At 46.3% G+C, this 23,918-nt stretch overlaps 1 protein-coding gene across 1 annotated transcript in view; it reads left to right on the top strand.

The window, feature by feature from the left end:
• LOC311227907 (gamma-aminobutyric acid receptor subunit gamma-3-like) overlaps positions 1-23,918 on the top strand; it is a gene marked incomplete at its 3' end in the record, with an annotated part of 512,827 nt that overhangs the window by 226,846 nt on the left and 262,063 nt on the right. Inside the window, exon 5 of the mRNA XM_084313766.1 lies at positions 5,429-5,560. Within this exon, the coding sequence (XP_084169892.1) occupies positions 5,429-5,560 (132 nt within the window). The remainder of the gene's footprint in view (positions 1-5,428; positions 5,561-23,918) is intronic.

Raw genomic sequence — 23,918 nt, 5'->3', positions numbered from 1 at the left:
GTTAGATATATATATATATATATATATATATATATATATATATATATATATATATATATATATATATATATATATATATATATATATATATATATTATTATTATTATTTTTTTTTATTCAGATAATGATTGAAGAAGTGCGTCTTTAGTCGACGGCGAAAGATTGGACGTGATTCGGCTGTCCTAACTGGGGTGGGTAGTTCATTCCACCATTGTGGGGCAAGGACTGAGAATAGGCGACTTCTCTTTGATGACCCTCCCGGAGCTTGGATAGGAGTAGGTCTGAGGCGGCCAGAAGATGCAGAGCGTAGGGGTCTTGAGGGTGTGTAGTTAGAGACCATTGACCGTAGGCGGGAGCGGTTCCCTTTGCCGCACGGTATGCTAGGTCGAGGGCCTTGAAGCGGATTCGTGCAGCAATGGGGAGCCAGTGCAGGTCCCTAAGAAGTGGGGTGACATGGGCCGACTTCGGTAGGTTTGAGATCAGGCGGGCCGCTGCGTTCTGAATGAGTTGAAGAGGCTTAGTGGCAGTGGCCGGGAGGCCAGCGAGCAGTGCATTGCAGTAGTCGAGGCGGGAGATGACTGTTGATTGGACGAGGAGTTGGGTGGCTTCTTTTGTCAGGAAGGGGTGGATCCTTCTGACGTTGCTCAGGAGGAATCGGCAGGTTCTGGTCGTCGCTGCGATGTGAGCAGAGAAGTTCAACTGGTCGTCGAGGACAACACCAAGGTTCTTGGCGGTCGGGGACGCAGTCACAGCTGCATTCTCGACTGTGATTGAAAGGTCGGTTAGGGGGGAGGATTTGGCCGGCAGGTGGAGCAATTCTGTTTTGCTTAGGTTCAGTTTGAGGTGGTTGGTCGTCATCCAGGCGGAGATGTCGGACAGACAGGCTGAGATCGGCTCAGAGACGTGGATATCTGAGGGAGGGAAGGAGAGGAAGAGTTGAGTATCGTCGGCATAACAATGGTAGGAGAAGCCATGAGACGTGATAATGTTACCCAGTGATTTAGTGTAGAGGGAGAAGAGAAGGGGTCCTAAAACCGAGCCCTGGGGGACACCCGTCCGCAGGGGGCGGGTGGCCGACAGAGTCCCTCTCCATGACACTTGGTAGGAGCGGTCATTGAGGTATGATGACAGCCATGTCAGCGCAGAGCCAGCCACTCCCATTCCTGCGAGGGCCGCAAGGAGGATCTGGTGGTTGACTGTGTCGAAGGCTGCAGATAAATCTAGGAGAATCAGGACAGAGGAGAGGCCTTTTGCTTTTGCTAAGTGAAGTGCCTCTGTGACCGCAATGAGGGCTGTCTCTGTGGAGTGACCAGTCCTGAAGCCTGACTGATTAGGGTCTAGGAGGTCATTCTGTAAGAGATAAGCAGTAAGTTGGTTGGATACAGCACGTTCAAGTGTTTTAGAAAGGAAGGAGAGAAGAGAGACAGGACGGTAGTTGCCTATGACGGTAGGGTTCAGGGTTGGTTTTTTTATGAGCGGCGTGACTCTGGCTTGTTTTAGGGAGGTGGGGACCACCCCCGAGTTGAGTGAGGAGTTGATGGTTGCCGTTAGGAATGGGAGGATGTCTGGTGCTATGGTCTGGAGGAGTGGGGAGGGTAGCTGGTCCAGCTGGCAAGTAGTCGGACGGTTCGACGTTACCAGTGTCAGGGTCTCTGCTTCTGTAATGGGAGAGAAAGATGACAGAGTGAAGGATGAGGTTCTCGATTCAGCATTTGGAATGGGTGGGGGTTGGGAGATTGAGCTGCGGATGTTCTCCACTTTTTCCTCAAAGAAGATCGCAAAGTCTTCGGCAGAGAAAGATGAGGGAGGGGGAGTGGGGGGGGGTGAGGAGGGAGGACATGGTAGCATGCAGTTTGCGAAGATTCTTGGCAGAGGCCTCGATCCTATGGTGGAAGAAAGAAGCTTTGGCATTAGTGATGGTTTTGGAGAATGTTAACAAGAGGTTGTGATATGTGTCGATGTCAGCAGTGAGGCGTGACTTTCTATACTTCCTTTCAGCTGCTCTCAGGACCTGTCTTTGTTCTCTCACTGGATCTGTCAGCCATGGACTGGGTGGGGAACGGCGGGCAGTAGTCAGTATTCTAACACTGTTGGAAATATGTCTGGGTTACTGTACATTGACATTCAGAATTCTAGTAATGTTTCTCCCGTCACAGTTTGGGCAAAACAATCGTTAGAACCATTGGAATGAGCTCTTTGTGGAGCTTGGGTCATTGGTTCGGTACCCATTGTTGTAATAGAGGCATTTCATGGACTGTTTAGCCTGTTTGTCCTCCATGTTGGGTGAAATATATCAACAACAATGTAATCAAGTTATGTTTTATTACTGGATCTTGTAAACAAGTCGCTGTGGAACACTACTATCATATTTCTGTTGTGTTTTACTGACTCTACCCACTGCACAGAAATCAGGCATTTTCTTTCAAAAGGGGGTACTACCGAGTATCGATTCAAGTGAGATACAAAAAAAAAAAAAAAAAACACTTTTTTCTTTTTATGTCAACGTTCACACGCACAATATATGCTTACCTAGGATTTGACTTGATTCAACAACAAAGCAGTCGGAGCAATGGCAAGCCGAAAACGGTCGAAATTGTAGTTGGATTATTTTTTTCACGACTGAGGTAGGTAAATAAATTTGTTTGAGACTAAAGTACCGAAAAAAGGTACCGTTTGGTACCAGTATCGATTCACAGGTACTGGTACCGGTACCGTATCGGTTCAAATGTGAAAGGTACCCATCCCTAGTTACCAGTGGGTACAGGTGGCCATGTAGTGGAACGCCTTACCCAAAGCTGTAAAGGAATGGGAATCCCTACCCACATTCAAAACCGCTCTAAAAGAGAACCTACGGGAGGCTGCAATTAGAAACTGGCCACCGTAAATGTCCAAACCCCCCCACCCCCTCCTAATAGACAGTCTCCTCCCCTCCGTATGTATATATTCTCTCCCCACCGTATGTATATTTCTCTCCCACCCTCCCACCCCCTCCTAATGTACAGTCTCTTCCCCACCGTATGTATATATTCTCTCCCCACCGTATGTATATTTCTCTCACACCCACCCACCCCCTCCTAATGTACAGTCTTGTCACGATCCTAGGCCCGGTCCTGGCTGGACTGGGCAGGATGGTAACATTGGGCAGTGCCCTCCACCTAACGGTGGGCAATGCCCTCCACCCAACATTGGCTCTCTGCCTAACATTGGTCTCCTCCCCTCTGGTGGCCATCCGCAGACGGTGCGCTCCAGTACACTGGACATCCTGACTACTGTGTTAACGACTAATTAACAAACAGAAACACCTGGCCAACACAGAAACACAACAGTACACCACATCACACAAGGGAAGGGAAAGTCAACAACAGTACACACCATGACACCACATTAATCATACTATTAATTATTGTTAACACAGTAGTCAGGATGTCCAGTGTACTGGAGCGCACCGTCTGCGGATGGCCACCAGAGGGTAGGAGACCAATGTTAGGCAGAGAGCCAATGTTGGGTGGAGGGCATTTCCCACCGTTAGGTGGAGGGCACTGCCCAATGTTACCATCCTGCCCAGTCCAGCCAGGACCGGGCCTAGGATCGTGACACAGTCTCCTCCCCATCATATGTATATACTCTGTCAGGATCTATGGGTAACAGTACTGTATATTTGCATATCATATATGTCACAAATGTAACAGTACTATATACCTGTATGTCATGTATGTCCCTATGCCATAAATGTCATGATGTCATGTATGTTGTGTATGTCATAAATGTCACTATGAATTGAAAATGGGGGACCCTGATGTAAACAAGACAAACGTCTTTCTCTGGTCTGCATCCCCTTAACAATTGTATGTATTGAGCCGTACTGTATTGTACCCATTCTGCAATCTGTTAAATAAAGTTTTCATTCATTCATTCATGTTGGAAAAGAGAGAACTGCACAACCATTCCATGCAAGGCCTCTATTCGTACTGATGTATAGCTTTCGGATAGGGATGTCCGATATTATCGGCCTACCGATATTATCGGCCGATATTGGCATACAAATTTGATATCGGAAAATATCGGTATCGGTTTTCAAAACATTTTCTATTTTTTATTTAATTTTTTTTACATTTGTTTAACCTTTATTTACCCAGGCAAGCAAGTAAGAACAAATTATTATTTTATTTATTGTCAAAGTATGCATAATGTTGTGTTAATTACATGACAAGAGATAATATAATGTTAATTACCTGAAATTATTCAGTTTTTTGAGGGGGGAAACCCTGCATATATCGGTATCGGTTGGTATCGGTTGATATCGGTATCGTAAATTAAGAGTTGGACAATATCTGTATATCGGTATCGGTAAAAAAGCCAATATTAAAAACTGCAAATAAAAATGTAAGTTAAAAGAAAAAATTTAAAAAGCCAATATCGAGCATCCCTAGTTTCCGATGGGGAACGTTGGCAATTCTTCTACAGTCCTGAGATTGATCCAAATAACTGACATTACAACTTTTTGCAGGGTTTTAGCTTCATCCGTGAATAAAGATCCGTCTGATCTCGTCTGATCTCATCTAAATTGATGCATTTCACGGCTCCATCATCACAGATAATGATATTCTGGAAAACGGAGCAGAGGAATATGAAATGAAACATTAGTACGATCTAATCTTGTCACCTCTTTTAAAAAAGTGCTGCACCTCTTCTCTGGAGTATTAGGCAGTGGGTTTTGCATCGTCCAGTAGAGCCTGCAGTCACAATCTGGTGCTCGGGGGAAGGGTTTCTGCAAAGCCTCAGAGGCAATATTCTGCTGGTTAGCGGGATGTTGGGATTTCCCTGTCTGACCCTGTCCCTCTCTCCCGCTCTCTCTCTCTCTCGTTTGTCTTTCTCTGTCCTTCTTTCTGACCCCTCTCTCTCTTTTTCTCCCTCCCTACCTCACTCCCTCCCTCCCTCTCCCCATCACTCCCTCCCTCCCTCTCCCTCTCCCTACCTCCCTTCCTCTCCCCCTCCCTACCTCCCTTCCTCTCTCCCTCCCTACCTCCCTCCCACTCTCTTTATTTCTCTTCATCTGTCCTCTCTGATCCCTCTCTCTTTTCCTATCCCCTCTCTATCTCCCCCTCTCTACCTCCCTCTCCCTCCCTACCTCTCCCCCTCCCTACCTCCCTTCCTCCCGCTCCCCCTCCCTTCCACTCTCTTTATTTCTCTTGATCTATCCTTCTTGACCTTGGCCTCCTCTCTGATCCCTCTCTCTTTTCCTCTCCCCCTCTCTCCTTCCCTCCCTCACTCCCTCTATCCCCCTCTCCCCCTCTCTCCTTCCCTCCCTCTCCCCTCCCTCCCTCCCTCCCCTTCCCTTCCCTTTCATTTTCTATCACTTAACTCTCTCTTTCATCTCTCTATCGTTTCATCTCGTCTCCGTCTTCACACTCTCTTGTCTTTTTGACAGCAACATGGTCGGGATGATCTGGCTCCCCGACACCATATTCAGGAACTCCAAGAACGCAGACGCTCATTGGATAACAACGCCCAATCAGCTTCTCAGGATCTGGAACAATGGCAAGATCTTGTACACACTGAGGTAAAGGCTTTTTTTTTTTACTATTATTTCTTTTTTTTGCACCACGTTCAAATCACCACCAAAAGGTCAGGGTTGGCCTACCTGAGTGGAGCTTTTCTCATGTCAGCTTGCTAGCATTCATAATGACCTTGATAGTAGGGCTGAATCAATTGAAATATTATCAAAATATGGCCAAGTGCAATATTAAAATCACAGAGGCTGCAATATGCAATACCAGGCAAAATAAGCGTCAATATAGCAGAGAGACTCAGAATGAGCTTCTATCCCCAGGCCATCAGGATGCTCAATGACAATGATACTATGTAACTAACAACCCATCATCTACACTCACTACACACACATCCACATGTACACACTCACTTTAAACAAACACTCACCTTATCACTCACTTTACTCACTTCAGTCACTTTAACACACTTTATATTTATCTATTATTAAAGAGATTTGTACTACATTCATACCTCATTTGCCTTACCTTACCCTAGGTTTTGTACCTCATTTCTGCATTGTACCTCACTGTTACTCATTTTACATTGTATTGTATATTGACTGAACATTCCTTTACTTACTTTTACTTACTTCTTAATAACTTTTTTTTTAACTTTGTTTTACTGTATGAAGCACACTCTCAGGGGCTCATACAGAAACAAGCATTTCATCATAAAGTATTCTGTATTTTGTTATGACAAATAATAAACAAACTTTAAACTTGAATAAAGTAGTGTGGTGCTGCAGAGATGTCTGGCAGTGTGGCTACATGGGCAGAGCTCATGATCGGAAGATCACCGGCTCGAGCCCCGTTGTCGGAAAGCATTCTGTCCTCTGGACTTGGCAGTAAGGATGGCCCCTGTTACGGTGACAGGGACACTGGACAGTCGAGAGTGCCGTGCTTCGGATGAGACGTTAAATCAAGGTCCCAACTGAGTTTGGTCATTAAAGAACCCAGGGGGAAGGGTAGGGGGTTCTCCGGTGTTCCTGAACAAATCCCCAAATCATGTCTCTGACATCAAGGCCACCTAATCATCCCTTCCCCCTTAATTGGCTAATATCAATCTCTGTCTCCGGAGCCGTTCAGCCATTGTGTAGTGTGATGTGTGCCGGGTGCCAGTGTATGGCAGCCATTTATCCTGCGTAGCCCAGGTTTGGGTGCTATACACAGTGGTGGTGAAGGAGGCAATTTCCACCCTTATTGTAAAGCGCTTTGAGTGTCTAGAAAAGCGCTATATAAATGCAATTATCATTCATTCATTCATCCATTCATCCATTCATTCATTCATTCATTCATTCATTCATTCATTCATTCGTCCGTTCGTCCGTTCGTTCATTCATTCATTCATTCATTCATTCATTCATTCATACAAATCAGAGTCCGCAAACTTCTGTGTTTGGTACAGATCCCTGTGGAAGAATTTTACCTTGATAATAAGTTTTCAATAAAAATGAGAATAACAACGCAAGAATTATCATTCCCTGTAATATATAAATAATAAATAATCGCACTTAGATATTTTTTCCAGACCTACTTGATAGCATTCAGAGGCCTATGATTGGACCAGAAGCTGTGTTTTCCTTTGAAGGCCTACCTCGAAACGGACAAAACTGGCCTTCCCAGCTACACAAAGGCCTCAAATATTTGGGTGGATATCCTACTTTGAAACATACTTATTTTGTTCTCTTGTAGGGTACTTATTCTGCTCTTAGAACAGCTAACTCTGAGGGGGATAGTGTTTTTAGGGCATCAAAATGTTATTATCACACTATAATAAAGAAACACTGTGTGAATAACAGATTTAGCCCTTGAGACAAACAAATACCAACACCAATTATATTCATTGTGTGTGTGTGTGTGCGTGTGTGTGTGTGTGTGTGTGTGTGTGTGTGTGTGTGTGTGTGTGTGTGCGTGTGTTTGTGCGTGTGTGTGTGTGTGTGTGGGGGGGGGGGGGGGGGGGGGGCACAAGGGAAAGAGTGGGCAGAATAATTAGGCTATACTCTGTGGACCAGCCTGACACAGGAGACAATTGTGTGTGTGTGTGTGTGTGTGTGTGTGTGTGTGTGTGTGTGTGTGTGTGTGTGTGTGTGCGTGCGTGCGTGCGTGCGTGTCTGTGTGTCTGTGTGTAACAATCATAGCGGTTGCTACTGCTGGTGAACGAACGTGAATGCGGGATGACGTAGTTGTGACAATTCCCACTGACCAATCAACGGTCTGCAGTATCGAATTGCAGCACGGATAAAATGAATGGTAAATGGTGCATTTATATAGCGCTTTTATGCAAAACGCTTTACAATTTGTTCCTCTTATCATTCATTCATTTTACCCATTCACTCACACATTCACACACCGACAACGGAGGCAACCATGAAAGGTGCACACCTGCTCATCAGGAGCAATTATGGGTTGCTAATTGTCCTCATGCTCAAGGACACTTCGACACGCTGCCCGGGAGGAGCGGGAATCGAACTGGGAACCTCTCCGGATTACCAGACGACATGCTCTAACTCCTGTTCCCCACTGTCCTGTTCCCCACTGTCGCCCACTGTAGTACCTATGGTACCGACCTACCCCAGAGCAGTAGCTAAAATTGGCATGGGGCAGTTGGTAGTGGAGGAGGCAAAACAAGCAGCGGGAGCACGGATTCTGGCAGAGTTCCCTAATAGAATAGAATACAATAGAAATACTTTATTCATCCCGAGGGAAATTTGGCACTACAAATCGCTCACAATAAACAGTAAACATTTGGGTAGACAAAAACAAAAGTCACGAATAAGAATAAAAATAAGCCTAAGAATAATGGGGGGTTGTCCCTGATGGCATGGAGCTTAGCATGGCTCCTCCTCTCCACCATCACCGCTAGAGAGTCCTGCTCTCAGTACACTGCCCCAGCAGGTCACAGCGTACTAACTGTCCCCTTTTGGCAGTTAGCTGCCCCAGAGTTCCAAAATTGTCTCCTTTTGGCAGTTAGCTGCCCCTGAGTTCCATAACTGTCTCCTTTTGGCAGTTAGCTGCCCCTGAGTTCCATAACTGTCTCCTTTTGGCAGTTAGCTGCCCCAGAGTTCCATAACTGTCTCTTTTTGGCAGTTAGCTGCCCCAGAGTTCCATAACTGTCTCTTTTTGGCAGTTAGCTGCCCCAGAGTTCCATAACTGTCTCCTTTTGGCAGTTAGCTGCCCGAGAGTTCCATAACTGTCTCATTTTGGCAGTTAGCTCCCCCAGAGTTCCATAACTGTTTAAATTATAGTTGGCTCACATCATAGGCATAGATTTAGGGGGGGGTTGCAGTGGACATGTCCCCCTCAATATTGAGAAGAGGTAAATGTGTCCCCCTCAAACAACATAGCAAATATGAAAGACACACCCAGAAACAATACAGGAGAGTACATATTCAGCGGGTACCTGTATGTATTTTCATTCATTTCACAAATGAATGTTGTCTTTTTATTCATTTGACATAAATAAATAATAATAATAATAATAATTAATTTATTTTGTAAAGCGCTTTTCAAAGACCCAAAGTCTCTGACAATAGGCAAAAAAAAAAAAAAAAAAAAAAAAAAAAAAACAGAACCACAGAGAAACGGAGGACAATAAGAATACACAGGAAACATAAAACCACGAGTAACGGGTAACAAATACGGGAGTGAGTAGGGGAGACAGTCGGGAGGAGAGTAAGGGAAAACCAAGGGGGGTGGGGGGGGGCAGGAGAGGAGAGAACGTGGGGCAGGGGGAAATGGTGGCGAGTTGGAGGAGGGTGGTTATGGGTAAGGAAGGTTGAATGCTTGGGAGAACAGGTAGGTTTTGAGTCTGGATTTGAAGGTGGAGAGTGAGGGAGAGTCTCTGATGGTCTGAGGGAGGGAGTTCCAGAGTTGGGGTGCAGCTCGTGAGAATGCCCGGTCACCGAAACTTTTGAGTTTGGATGACGGGACAGTGAGGGAAAGAGTGGAAGAGGATCGGAGGGAACGGGTGGGGCGGTAGGGGAGAAGGAGGTCAGTCAGGTAGGGGGGGGGGCAGGCTATGGAGGGCTTTGAAAATGAGCAGTAGTGTTTTGAAGTTAATTCGTTCCTTGATCGGGAGTCAGTGGAGGGAGTGGAGGACAGGAGTGATGTGTTTGTGGGGACCGGGTGTTAGTGAGGAGGCGGGCGGCTGAGTTTTGGACCATCTGCAGTTTATGGAGGGAGCGGGAGGTGATGCCAGTGAGGAGGGAGTTACAGTAGTCTAGGCGGGAGGAGATGAAGGCGTGTATGAGGGATTCAGCAGCAGGGGGGGAGAGGCAGTGACGGATTTTGGCAATGTTGCGGAGGTGAAAATATGAAGTTTTGACAATGGAGCGGACATGGGGGTCAAATGAGAGGGTGGGGTCGATGATGACACCGAGGTTGCGGACTAGGGGGGAGGGGGTGATGGTGGAGTCATTGATGGTGAGTGTGATGGGTCCGGATCTGGTGAGGGTGGTGTTGGTGCCGATGATGAAGAGTTCTGTCTTGTCGCTATTTAATTTGAGGAGGTTATGGGTCATCCAGGTTTGTAGTTCAGTGATGCAGGATTCAATGTGTCTGAGGGGAGGGCTGTGGGGGGATTGTGTAGTGATGTAAATTTGGGTGTCATTGTTACGACCCTGGCTCAAAGGCCCGCAACCTATGTGCAAACCAACACCAAAACCCTGTGCTCTAACTCAAAGTGCTACTATATCAAGGAACTATTAATGTAATTGTAAACTAATGTACTAATGTAAACCCAACGGACAAGGACTGGAAGAACCTGACAGCTCTTCCCCTAAGCACAGACCTGCATGTGTGTTACTAGGCCTGGCTTTACAGCTCCCAGCAGGTAACCAATCAGCACTAATTGGCTAATTGGCAGCCCTCACCTGCATGCCCCGTGACACAGGAGTGATCAGGCCTGCCTGAACAGTGACACAGGAGTGATCAGGCTCCTGGTACATAACACCTCCCCCACCAAACTGGTTGCCCCAGAGGCAACCACAACAACCCATAAACCAAAAAAAAAAAAAAAACTGTGACCCATTAGTTGTCAGGGCCACCACCACAACAGTGATAGCGGGTCGGCCCCTGTCGAACACGACCACCAACCGTGTTGTATGCTCCCTTTCAACAGGCCCCTCCACCGATACCGACCTGTCAAAAATAGACTGCAAACCAAAATCAACCTGAGAACTGCGCTCAACAGAACAGAACACAGCAAAACAAAAACCATAGATCACTGATACCACCACCGCGCCCATATCCATCCCACCTGGCACTGGCAGTCCAGGATACTGCAAACCGTGAACATCCAGAGTAGGATGTACCGCCTCAGGTACAGCCCCACCGTCCCTGGAACATGGCAGTACGACAGTCACAAAAATGTCTGGAACACCATCTAAAATGGCGTCACCCAAAATAACATTGTCCTGATCAAAATCAAAATGGCTGCCACTCAACAGACCAGGTCGCGAAGGCGGCTCCTGCTCCACAGGACACAGGTAACTAGGTTGACCATCACACCTAGTGCATGGCAGAGAATCAGTGTGGACATGTGGATCAATGTCAGAATCATCAACTGACATACTGGGACCATCCCTGCCCACAAGTGAAACATTAGGGACAATAGAGCTACTGTGGGAAGGCTGGCAGCCTAAGTCAGGCTTAGTAGCCTCTCCAACTAGAACGGTGTCACATGAAACAACAGCACCTCTCATAGCATCCTTCCCACACTCCTCCTCCAATTCGTTCGTGGCCTCAGCCACCATACAGGCTGGGAAGACCCTGAGACACTGCGCTGCCATACCATCTCCTGCCACATGCTTCTCCGGCACGCATGTCAACTCTGGTTTCAGCACCGGGCCTAACACAAAGCCACAATCAAGAGAATCATTATGCAGAGGTAGATCCACAGTGTGCTTTCCAAAATTCTCAACAGGTACACATTTTAATTCAACAAAGACTGTGTCACTAAGTGTAATGTCCCAAGTCGAAGTATCAACAACATCACTTTTGTCCTTTGACATTTCCCGAGCCACAGCACACACAGGAAACACTCCTGGATGTTTCTGTGCCAGCTCATTAGGGACCTCAGAAACCACAGGAATGGGAGTTACAACCGGAGTAGCCAACACTTTGTCACCAGCCAAATCATTCCCTAGAATGAAGGACACCCCCTTTATGGGAATGTGAGAACATACCCCCACAACAACATTGCCTGATACTAAGGGAGAATTGAGCGTGACCTCATGCAAAGGTGCATCCACAAATCCACCCCCAAAGCCCCGAACAACGACACCGGAATGCAAAGAAGAGGTTTCTGAAAACGGCAAAACCCCCTCCAGAATGAGGGACTGAAAAGCACCGGTATCTCTCCAAATTGTTATAGCTGTTTGGACTCTAGTGCATTAGTCAGGGAAACAAATCCATTCATCATAAACCTTGAGGAACCCTCAAGCTCTTTGTCCACACGTTTGATACTTCCCCCATCCCCATCTAACGTTGGCATAGGCGTTCTGCATATGGTTTCTACCAGAGCCACAGTTCTGACATTTTTCTGCTCAAGCACCGGGCACCCAGCAACGATATGACCAGGTTCTTTACAGTAGAAACAGATAATCCCTTCTGGGAATGCACCAGCAGAACCACCCCGCCTAGGAGGTGAAGTTAACTGACCAGCAGACACAGGTTTTGGGAAACGGCCCCCCTGAACAGGACGCCTATCCCCGGACTCAACACAGTAGTCCTCCAAAAACACGGACTTGTGTGTCAACACAAACTCATCAGCGAAGACAGCGGCGTCGCCTATCTTCGATACCTTACGCTCATTTAGATGTGTGGAAACAGTATCAGGAACACATCTTTTAAATTCCTCTAGGAGAATCAACTGCCTAAGCTGCTCTCTTGACTCTGCCTTCTGAGAAGTGCACCACCTGTCAAACAGGTTCTCCTTCTCCCTTCCAAATTCAACATAAGACTGCCCCTCCGACCTGCGATAACCCCTAAAACGCTGACGATAGGCCTCGGGGACCAACTCATAAGCCCTCAAAATGGAAGCTTTAACCAGCTCATAATCAGCGCTTTGTTCAAGGGACAGAGCAGTGTAGGCTTCTTGTGCTCTACCAACTAAAACACATTGCAGCAGCAGTGTCCAGGCGGTATCAGGCCACTTCAATGTGGTTGCCACCCGTTCAAAAAGGGGAAAATATCTTTCCACGTCTTTCTCAAAAAATGGTGGCACCATCCTAATATTCCTGCCTACATCAAACCCGGAACGTGACACTGGATGCAGAGCACCCGCCTGCAAGGCAGCATGCTTATATTCAAGCTCCTTCTGTGCACGCTTGTGCTCCAACAACATTTGTTTCTCCTTAAACTCACACTCCTCACGCCTCTCCTTAAGCTCACGCTCCTCTCTCCTCTCCTCACGCTCTCGCTCTAGCTGCCTTTCCTTAAACTCCAACTCCCTTATCCTCCACTCACCCTCTACACCAGGTAATAGCGGAGACGCGCCAGACGAAGGAGGCTCCTCCACCCTCTCCTCAAGCACCTGCTCCCTAACGAGTAACACCCTTAACGCACTCAAGGCAGACGGCTTCAAGCGTTTCTCCCCTGCAGAAAGCTCCACCCTGTAGTGTACAGCAAGTTCTAGCAGTTGTTCTTTGGAAAACTTCTCTAACAAGTCATGAGACGGGCGATCAACAAAGTCCCTGATGGAAGCCATTGTCACTGAACCAGCCACCCCAAGCTACACACCCTACCTCACAGTCACAAAGAACCACTAACGAACCACGAAGACCCCCCCAACGAACCACTGAAGAACCACGAAGAACCACTGAAGAACCATGAAGAACCACTGAAGAATGCTAAATGCCAATAATAACAACCAGAAGGGAACGCGGTGGAAATGTGAGCTCTATGGAGCGCACCTTTCTAGGTTGCAAAAAAAATAAATAAAAAAAAAACACACCCACCCTAAATAGACGTGTCATACACGCAGGGTGTTAGGTGCTACCAGGTATGCTCACCAAACACTCAAACAAACAAAATAAATCCAACAAACAATCCCAAACAGGTGCGCCTTCTAACCTGATGTGACTACATATGCTTCTACGTCTAAACTGCAGTCAAAACCGGCCCACCACATGTCTACCCTAAGAAACACTAAATCAAGCCCTACCACACTACCTGTGTTTTCTGGCCGCCCTAATCTACCTACCCTTAAACTAATGCCCTGTAGACCTAACCATCTTCAACCACACCTGCTACCAGTCAAAGATCATACTTGACCATCCACCCGTCCAGTACATGATACGGTACCAGACAAGCAGATGGTGCTAATCCCTTCTCTGACTGCCCCAGGAGTACGTGGTGCACAGGACGCTAACCAACAACCAGAAAATAATGTCCCTATCTACATGTGGTGCCCACTAAACTATATATTTTAACAGCATAAGTAGTCACATCAAATTACAAACAAATACGGCATACTCACCTGTTTGATGAAATGGCTCAAGCCCCCACGCTACACCATATGTAACGAACACCACCCAAACCATAATACCATGACACCCCGTGTAACACAAAAAAAAAACACCAAACAAATTTCTAGGGGTAAAGATCCCGGACGAGCGCCCAACTGTTACGACCCTGGCTCAAAGGCCCGCAACCTATGTGCAAACCAACACCAAAACCCTGTGCTCTAACTCAAAGTGCTACTATATCAAGGAACTATTAATGTAATTGTAAACTAATGTACTAATGTAAACCCAACGGACAAGGACTGGAAGAACCTGACAGCTCTTCCCCTAAGCACAGACCTGCATGTGTGTTACTAGGCCTGGCTTTACAGCTCCCAGCAGGTAACCAATCAGCACTAATTGGCTAATTGGCAGCCCTCACCTGCATGCCCCGTGACACAGGAGTGATCAGGCCTGCCTGAACAGTGACACAGGAGTGATCAGGCTCCTGGTACATAACAGTCATCAGCATAGCAGTGGAAGTTGAGGTTGTATTTGCGAATGATGTGACCGATGGGGAGAATGTAGCAGATGAAGAGCAGGGGGCCTAGGACTGAGCCTTGGGGGACCCCCTGGAGGGGGAAGAGGTGTGGCCAGAGAGGGAGATAAATTGATGTCTGTCAGTGAGATAGGAAGAAAACCAGTCAAGTGCTGTGCCCTCAACACCCAGTTGGTGCAGCCTTTGGAGGAGGATGGAGTGACCCACTGTGTCAAAGGCTGCACTAAGATCTAGTAGGATCAGGATGTTGATGTTTATTTTGTAAATAAAGACATTTCCACCATGAATTGATGCAGAAAAGGCACAGGTTGGTGCAGAAAAGTACACCAGAATGCAGGACATGAAGTGTTTAATCTTTTGGACTATATTTTTTGGAATGAAAGCAAATGTGTGATGTGACTGTTGGGCACACACACACACACACACACACACACATACACACACACACACACACACACACACACACACACACACACACACACACACACACACACACACACACAAACTGAAAGGGAGAAAAACGTCCTTTTTACCCATATGTTAAGATTTTAAGGCTAGGCATCACCATTGAAAATGACTACTGTAATAAATGTATAACAAATAAAAAATAAACATATAAATCAATCACTGATTAAAATGTTCTCAAAATTACATAAATCCTCTAACTCAAAACACAATTTATTTTGTAGATACCGTCACCAAATCTGACACAGTAGGCTACTTCTCAACATAAATATCTGATCCTTTTTTTTCTTTTTATTATATTTTAGCATTTTTACAGCTTTTTCATGGTCACGCAGGACCGACAGAGGAGAGGGCGAACGGGAGGAGAGGTGGGGAGGACATGCGACAAATAACGTCGGGTGCTGGGATCGAGCCCGGGTCGGCCGCGTAGGTGCGCGTGGCACTATGGTACGCGCCACAAGGGCGCCCCTATCTGATCCTTTTTTCAGAAGCATCTGATGAAATATATTTTCATTGTATGGGGTATTTTAAGTGAAACATCCAACTTGTTTGCCCTGTACACAGTATATATATATTTCTTTCTCAAATAACTCACAACCAGGCCTGGACTGGCAATCGGGAGTACTGGGAGTTTTCCCGTGGCCTGGCCTGCTAAGTGGCCGGCATGCATGATTTAAAACTATGCCTTATAAATAGTTATATAGATAGATCATGAACAAGTTTGTTTGTTTGTTTGTTTGTTTGTTTGTTTGTTTGTTTGTTTGTTTGTTATGTTTGTTAGTAGTTGATTAAGTACAAGTAAACCCTTCTGGGGATCTAAATACAAATTAATAAATGTTTAAGAGGTAAGTAACAAATCATTATTTAAAGATTGGTCAAATATATTTGTTAAGAAGACCATGCCAATAGTGTATAGACCTTATTTGGACTTTATTCTAAAGTTGTAACTATTCCTCATTTACTAATGTTATTTTGTATTAGTAAATTAGTAACTCATTATTAACATTAATAGGGATGTGGATGTTGGGCAAAATATCACATTTTTGTACCTTGACAGACTGATCGATGGGCCAATCACAGTAATCGAGTAAATGATGCAATCTCTTCTGGGAAATGGATTGGATTTCTGAAGCGGTTTGATTCCGCTGATATCCGGAGGGATAGAGAGATCAAAGGGCTTTAATCATTTTCACAACAAAAACAACAGTTCTAACATTTTGAGTAATTCTACTTAACTTCGACATACCTTCTGTTAGGAATGCAATGAGATTGAAAAGCACACTTGTCACATACTGCATGTTTAAAGGTATAGGTGTCAATGAAGAGAGAATCTTGAGCTGTTACTTTTTACTGCCCTATAGCTAGATCTACTGAGTATTGACAACAGCGCAGTGCCTCCTCCTGAATACTGATGACTAGAGAGCAGAACCCAAGTGGAGATTGCGAGTCTTTGAGGAGACGGAAGCTCAATGTGAATATGAGGAGGCACGAGACACATTCATTACCCATTATTACCTCCCATTCCACATAGACGCTGTCAAAGATATGAAAGGCTAAAAGTAGCGAGTTATCGGGTTCTTGTGGTAGTGGTGGTGCTGGTGTTGGTGGTGTTGGTAGTGGTGGTGGTGTCGGTGGTGGTTGTGGCAATGGTGGTGGTGGTGGTGGTGGTGCTGGTGGTGCTGGTGGTGTGGTGCTGATGTTGCTGGTGGTGGTGGTTGTTCTGGTGTTGGTGGTGGTTGTGGTGTTGGTGGTGTTGGTGGTGGTTCTGGTGGTGGTGGTGGTGGTGGTGGTGGTGCTGGTGGTGGTGGTTTGATTGAAAAATACTTTCGTCTTGTTTACATCAGGGTCCCCCATTTTCAATTCATCAAGACATGTATGACATACATGACATACAGATAATACAGTACCATTTATGAGAAAGATATCATAAAAAAATATATATACATTCGAGGGGGAAGAAACTGTACATTGGAGGGGGTTGGGTGGGCCTGTGGGGGTGGGGGGGGGGTTTGGACATTTACCGGGGCCAGTTTCGAATTGCAGCCACCCGTAGGTGCTCTTTGAAAGCGGTTTTGAATGAGGGTTGGGATTCACATTATTTTATTGCTGTGGCATAGTTGCGAAACGTGTTTAGTCCCTTGGTGGCAGTGGTCGGAAGGCCAGCAAGCAGTGCATTGCAACCCTCTGATATTCACAAAGGGGGGAAGACAGCAGTGGCGTCGTTAGCCCTGGGCTTCCGGGGCTTTAGCCCCGGATGTTTTTCTCCTAGCCCCGGATCTGTCAGCATCCCCATTGTCTGTGCTGAATGTTTGTTAGTGTTTGGTATTTTTTGTTGGTTTTTAGTACTTTTAAACATTTTTAGTAAGTAGTTTTCATTTGATCCTATAATTCTTTCATTCACCGATTTGTGGACTTTTTTTTTAGTGTCCAGAAAGGCGCCTTATAAATCAAATGCATTATTATTATTATTATCATCCAGGAGGGAAAAGACACTTTGGATAGTAGGGACTGCATCTCTGCCTGTCCTGACCAGGAAACACTTTGCAACTGTGATCTCCTCTGGCAATAGTTGGATATTGTAATGTGTGGCGAGGGGTTGCAGCAATTCCACTGAGAGAAACTGGTCTGAGGCTGGATAACATGCCTGTATGCCTCTCATAAGTTGTTATCCAACTCATGAGAACCTGCTCTCAAGCTCTTGCAGCATTCTGTCGACGACTGGATAGAACAGTCTCTGTCTCAGCTGATCTCCTGAGCTGAGGTCTGAGCTTGTGCCACAAGATGACTCAACTACATACTCGCCCATCCTTTTCTGCTTCCTCCTTTGGCTGGTAGTATGTTCCTCAATCCAAAGGCCATTACATATGGCCTTTGTCCTGTCATACATGTCCACTGCCATCTCTGAGGTGCGATAACCTTTGAGTGTGTCCTGCACTGTGCTTTTAAATAGTACAGATATTGAAGATGTGCACTTTAACGCAGCAGCACCTGGAGCCATCCATACCCATGTCCAGTGTCCTATAATAAGCTTTAATCGAACCTCGGATAGTCCGGTTGGTTTGGGGTGGTGTGAAAGCTCATTCACTCTTGCAAGTGAACCCTGCTGCGGTTCATTTGAGATGTGAATGCAAAGCGGACCCAAGGCAGGAAAAGACCCAAAAATCGAATCTTTTTTTTATGAGAAGACTGAAACATGTGTATATAATGAAACACACAATAGTTTTTTTCGATTGCCTAAGCATGATTTTGAAAACGGGGCCCGGTGTTTCAAAACACACAATTAGCACAACCACACACACAATTATCAGAACACCTCAGATCCTTTGCTAAATTAAACACTTGTCAAAACCATACACTAATTTTGTTACCATATGAAACACACATTACATAATGACTTAATTCTGTTTGAACCAGTTACACACACTGCTGTGCTTAACATAAAACACATTTAGCAATTCTACTTCTCAGTGATTAGAGTACTGTAAGTGAAGTACGCAGAGAATGTGCAAATATACAATAAATTCACCAAACACTACACAAGACCAATGCTGTAAACTGATGAAAATATAATTTATTTATCTACATATACCCAAATCAATGATGCAGACTGATGAAAATATAAATGTTCTCTCCATATAACCAAATCAGTCAACATTTCAACATGGAGAATCACAACAATACATGTCCCAGTTTTCATGCTACTATGTGCATAACACTGTAAGCTCAGCAAATATCACACAAACATAAAATACTGTATCCAGTACAGGTTAAAATTACAGTAATAATCTTTTTTGTTTTTGAAAAAATCTAAACAGAAAATACTAGACATTATCTCTTTGCCTAGCTGGATCTGGCAAGATAATTTTTTTTTGTGATTCTCCATGTTGACATGTTGACTGATTTGGGAAAATGGGAGAACATTTATATTTTCATCAGTCTGCATCATTGGTTGTCTTGTGTAGTGTTTGGTGAATGTATTGTATATTTTCACGTTCTCTGTGTACAGTACTTCACTCTCCTTCCATTTTGGTTGAAGACAGGTGAACTCACCTGCTGCATTTTTATAGTGCTTAAACCTGATTGTGTATCTACAATTAAGCAATGGTGTGTTTGTGCATCTGATGGCTGTGTTAACCAATTGGCTCATATGTGTGGTAATTTGACATTCTGTGTCTAATGTAATGCAAGTGTGTTTAGTGTTTTGCAAATCACTGTGTGTATTGTTTTGCAAAAAGTGAGGCTGACATTGTAGGGGTGCAAATCTGGGCCTATATTTTGCTCCTTGAGTGTAAGGTTTTGATAATTGTGTAATACTTTTGATTTGAGTGTTTATGCAATTGAAGAAAACTGTAAAGACTAGAGATGAACTGTTTATTTATTTTGTACATAGGCTGTGCATATGTTTGTTTGTTTGTTTATTTGCTTATGTGTATGATTCTTAACTGTGTTTTTATTTTGTTATTGGTGTATATGTGTATGTATGTACAGTATATATATATTTGTAATCATGTAGGGGCTTCTTGGACCAGATCAATGTTTTATCTGGCTAAATAAATAAATAAGAAACTGATGATTTGGTCCTGTTAACTTTGAATTTTCTATGGGGACTGCCCAGATCCCTCTCATGGACCTGGACCTCACTTTGAGAACCTCTAATGATTCTAGTTATTCAGTATTCATCTCTAATTACTCTAAAATTGCGTATTTCTGTGCTAAAAAAAAAAAAAAAAAAAGCCCCCAATGTTTTCTAACCCTAAAAACGCCCCTGGAACACAGCACAACTCATAGAGACCAGCACAGGAGTCAAACGTGTGTAATCCGCTCACACTTGAAAAGAGAACACAACACAAAGCCACAGCGAATAGCGCAGACGATCAAAGACAATCATCACAATCATCCATCATCACAAGAAAGAGCTGGATCTGTACCTCATTCAGACCTCTCGGTGTAAGAGCACCCGGTGTATAATATCTAGAACAGTTCTCTCTTCAGGGGTACAGAGTCAATGTCACCTCCTCGACGAGGGCATTTGATAGCCTTGATGTCAATGTATCTGGGAGTGGATACGCTGTGTTGGGTCTTTCGTGAAGAGGACAGGGACTTGACTCGATACATCATGGTTATTATTACGGATGGCACATCTGTGTTCCGTGACCCTTAAGGGCTCCCGTTGTTTTTCCAATAAATGCGAGGCTACAGGGACACTTATATTACATTTTTCATATTGCAAGACATGAGGCCCTCAATGTCGAAGCTTTTTCCTGAGTGACGATTGTTTGAAGTTATGTGTTTTATATGTAAAATGGCATTGTGTGGGTCAGGTCTGCTCCCACCAACATTATTGTGAAGATCAGGTGGTCTCTACAACATGAGGAGGGTTCTTGACACATCCTTTCAGTGGAAGGTCTGTATCTATGACGCACCACTGAACAGAACAGGTCACTCTCCTCTCATATGAGAGGATGGTAAGATTCCCCATGAGGTTTTGTCTGTGGTCTGTGTGGTTCAATTTGTCATGAACACGTCTGTTAAATTCTGATAGAGGGTTATCATCTAACTTCTTGTAAAACTTTTGAGTTACGGAATTGATTTTGGATTTCCTTATAATATGCCTCTCATCAGCACTCGGCACCACCAAAGTGTTATCATCTTTCAATGCCTTAAGCTCCTCCCATTGTTCCTTAGATAGATTGTTCCCAACTTTATTGTTAGGGTTTGAAACCGACCTCAACAGCACGGCACAGACAGGTAGTTCAGAGTTAGCCAAACACTAGGGCGTATTTATTACAGAATCAAAAAGAGCCAAATAACAATTCTGAATCAACAAAAAAGGAGAATGCCTTCGGCAGAGTTGTCTGCGGCTCTGCAGATCCTCCCGGTGTTAGAGGTGGGGAATCGGCGTAGGCGCCGCTGCGGCTCTGCAGATACTCCCAGCTCCAACTCGGAGTGGAAACGGAGAGAGAGAGAGAGATCAACAACAGTCCAACAGTACACAGAGGCAGTGGAGTTCAGTCCTCCCTTAGCTGAGTCCAGTATGAAATACAAGTGACTTGATCTTCGGTGTAAACAAAATGGTACTTCTTCAGTGTTATCCAAACACACAATTTAGCTGAGTCCAGTACAAAACAAAAACGGTACTTCTTCAGTGTTATCCAAACACACAAAAACAGATAATCCAAAAAGGTTTGTTTCCAAAACTCACCAAAGCGCAAACGCGTAAAGCGGGCAACGAGGCGCAGCTCCAAACGGATGATCAAGGTATTCACCAGCGGCGATCCAAAGATGTCCTGGAGGGAAAGTAGACGAGGCACAACAACGGGGGGAAGGCAGGCAGTAGCAGTAGTATTCAAAACGACCCGACAACGATTGAAAGAAGGTCCGAGTATATGAAGCCTCTGGAGCGCTAATTACATACTACGACAGGTGCGTGATGGAATTGGTAATCGCTCCTGAAGCGTGTGGCGGGGAATGCACCAATCAACACAGTACCTTGAAGAAGCGTGTGGCGGGGAATGGGCCAATCCTCACAGAATCCTCACAGTACCCCCCCTCCACGGGAGCCACCCGGCGACCCACTCGGCCCCGGCCTGCCCGGATGGGACCGAAGGAAGCCGGTGATCAGGGGCACTGGAGAGGGGGACAGAGACAGAGGCCCGGAGAGGGGGACCGGAGACGGGGACAGAGGACCGGCAAGAGGGGCTGGAGACGGGGACACAAGGGGAACCCTGGGGCGAAGGACTGGATGCCGCCTGAAGACACTGGGCATGACAGGAGGGGCTCCACCCCCTGATGGTGCCGGAGGACCAGGCGATGTGGGGCTCATGCAGCGCGAGCCAGGGCCGACCCAGGACTACGGGGACAAGAGGGGATCTGGTAATAAAAAACTGGAGTCTCTCAACGTGGTTACCAGCAACGGTGAGGAGGACAGGACAGGTGCATTGAGTGATGTCAGCCAGGCGGCGATGATCCAGCGCGAAGACCTCCAAGGGCCTCTCGAGGTCCTCAAGTGAAATGTTTGGCCCGGGCGGCAAACTCAACGTCCAGGAAGCTCCTATCAGCACCAGAGTCAATGAGTGCACCCACCGTCGCCCGCTGGTCCGTCCAGGCTTGGGTGACGCTCGTCAGACGGTTAGGTGGTGCACGGGTGTGGGAACAGGAAAAACGGCTCACCAGGATCTCCCGGGGTCCCGGCGAGCCTGGTCTTCTTGGCCGGGTAGGGCAATTGGAGACACGGTGTCCATCCCGGCCGCAGTAGAGGCAAAGGCCGGACCTGAGCCTGGACTCCCGTTCGGCCGGGCTAAGGCGGGTGCGTCCCAGCTGCATGGGTTCCTCCTCGGTCACAGCTCGGGAGGGAAAAAACCCACCAGTCACGGAGGGGGCAGGACGGTCAGCAGAACGGTCACGAGGACGGGGGGTCTGGGGAACGTCTGGGGGTCCCAGTCGTGCTCGCTCACGCCTTCTCTCCCGGAGGCGTCCGTCGATGCGGATAGCGAGGCTGATTAGGCCCTCGAGAGAATCGGGCTCCTCTTGGGTCGCGAGCTGGTCCCTTACTGCGACGTTGAGCCCCCTCAGGAAGGTGAGACGAAGCGCTTGATCGTTCCAACCGCTCTCCGTTGCGGCCAGTCTGAACTCCAGCGCGTAGTCTCTGACACTGCCACTGCCCTGCCGGAAGGTGCCCAACCGAGCTCCTGGGTCCTGGCCACGAGCTGGGTGGTGGAAAACCCTTCGGAGCTCTGCCACGAAGTCTGGGTAGGAAAAACAAAAATCGGCCCTCATAGACCAGGAAGCAGTGACCCACTGTGCTGCTCGGCCCGTGAGCAGGTTAGTCATGTAGGCTACTCGGGCTCCCTCTGACGAAAAACGGCTGGGTTGATGAAGGAAAACCAACTCACATTGCATGATGAATGTGGCACAATCCTCGAAGTTACCCTCGAACAGACGTGGTTCGGAGAGACGGGGCTCCCGAGGTGCGAGGTCTGCCGCGGCTGCGGGTGGTGATCTGGCTGAGACTCCTGGGACAGGTGGGGTTAAAAGCAGAGTGTTTAATGCTGTACTGAGAGCCTGTAGCTGGTGCAGAATAGCAGCCTGCTGATACCCCTGGGTAGTCTGCTGGGTGGCCAGAGTGTCAAGGGCATCCAGAATAAGCTGGACCTCGGCCCGGAGGTCCTGTAAAGCAGCCGCAGCCGCACCCAACTCGATCTGGACCGCCAACGCTGCCCTGACCCTGTCTGTGTCGGCTCAGGTCGTCATGGTCGGGTCGTAATGTTAGGGTTTGAAACCGACCTCAACAGCACGGCACAGACAGGTAATTCAGAGTTAGCCAAACACTAGGGCGTATTTATTACAGAATCAAAAAGAGCCAAATAACAATTCTGAATCAACAAAAAGGGAGAATGCCTTCGGTAGAGTTGTCTGCGGCTCTGCAGATCCTCCCGGTGGTAGAGGTGGGGAATCGGCTGCGGCTCTGCAGATACTCCCAGCTCCAACTCGGAGTGGAAACGGAGAGAGAGAGAGAGATCAACAACAGTCCAACAGTACACAGAGGCAGTGCAGTTCAGTCCTCCCTTAGCTGAGTCCAGTATGAAATACAAGTGACTTGATCTTCGGTGTACACACAAGTTAGCTGAGTCCAGTTCAAAACAAAACGGTACTTCTTCAGTGTTATCCAAACACACAATTTAGCTGAGTCCAGTACAAAACAAAACGGTACTTCTTCAGTGTTATCCAAACACACAATTTAGCTGAGTCCAGTACAAAACAAAAACGGTACTTCTTCAGTGTTATCCAAACACACAAAAACAGATAATCCAAAAAGGTTTGTTTCCAAAACTCACCAAAGCGCAAACGCGTAAAGCGGGCAACGAGGCGCAGCTCCAAACGGATGATCAAGGTATTCACCAG

The sequence above is a fragment of the Notolepis coatsorum genome (genome assembly GCF_963971535.1).
Source record: "Notolepis coatsorum genome assembly, chromosome: 1".
NCBI classification, from domain to species: domain Eukaryota; kingdom Metazoa; phylum Chordata; class Actinopteri; order Aulopiformes; family Paralepididae; genus Notolepis; species Notolepis coatsorum.
The sequence above is the reverse complement of the archived record's forward strand: the minus strand, read 5'-3'. Positions and strand labels throughout refer to the sequence as shown.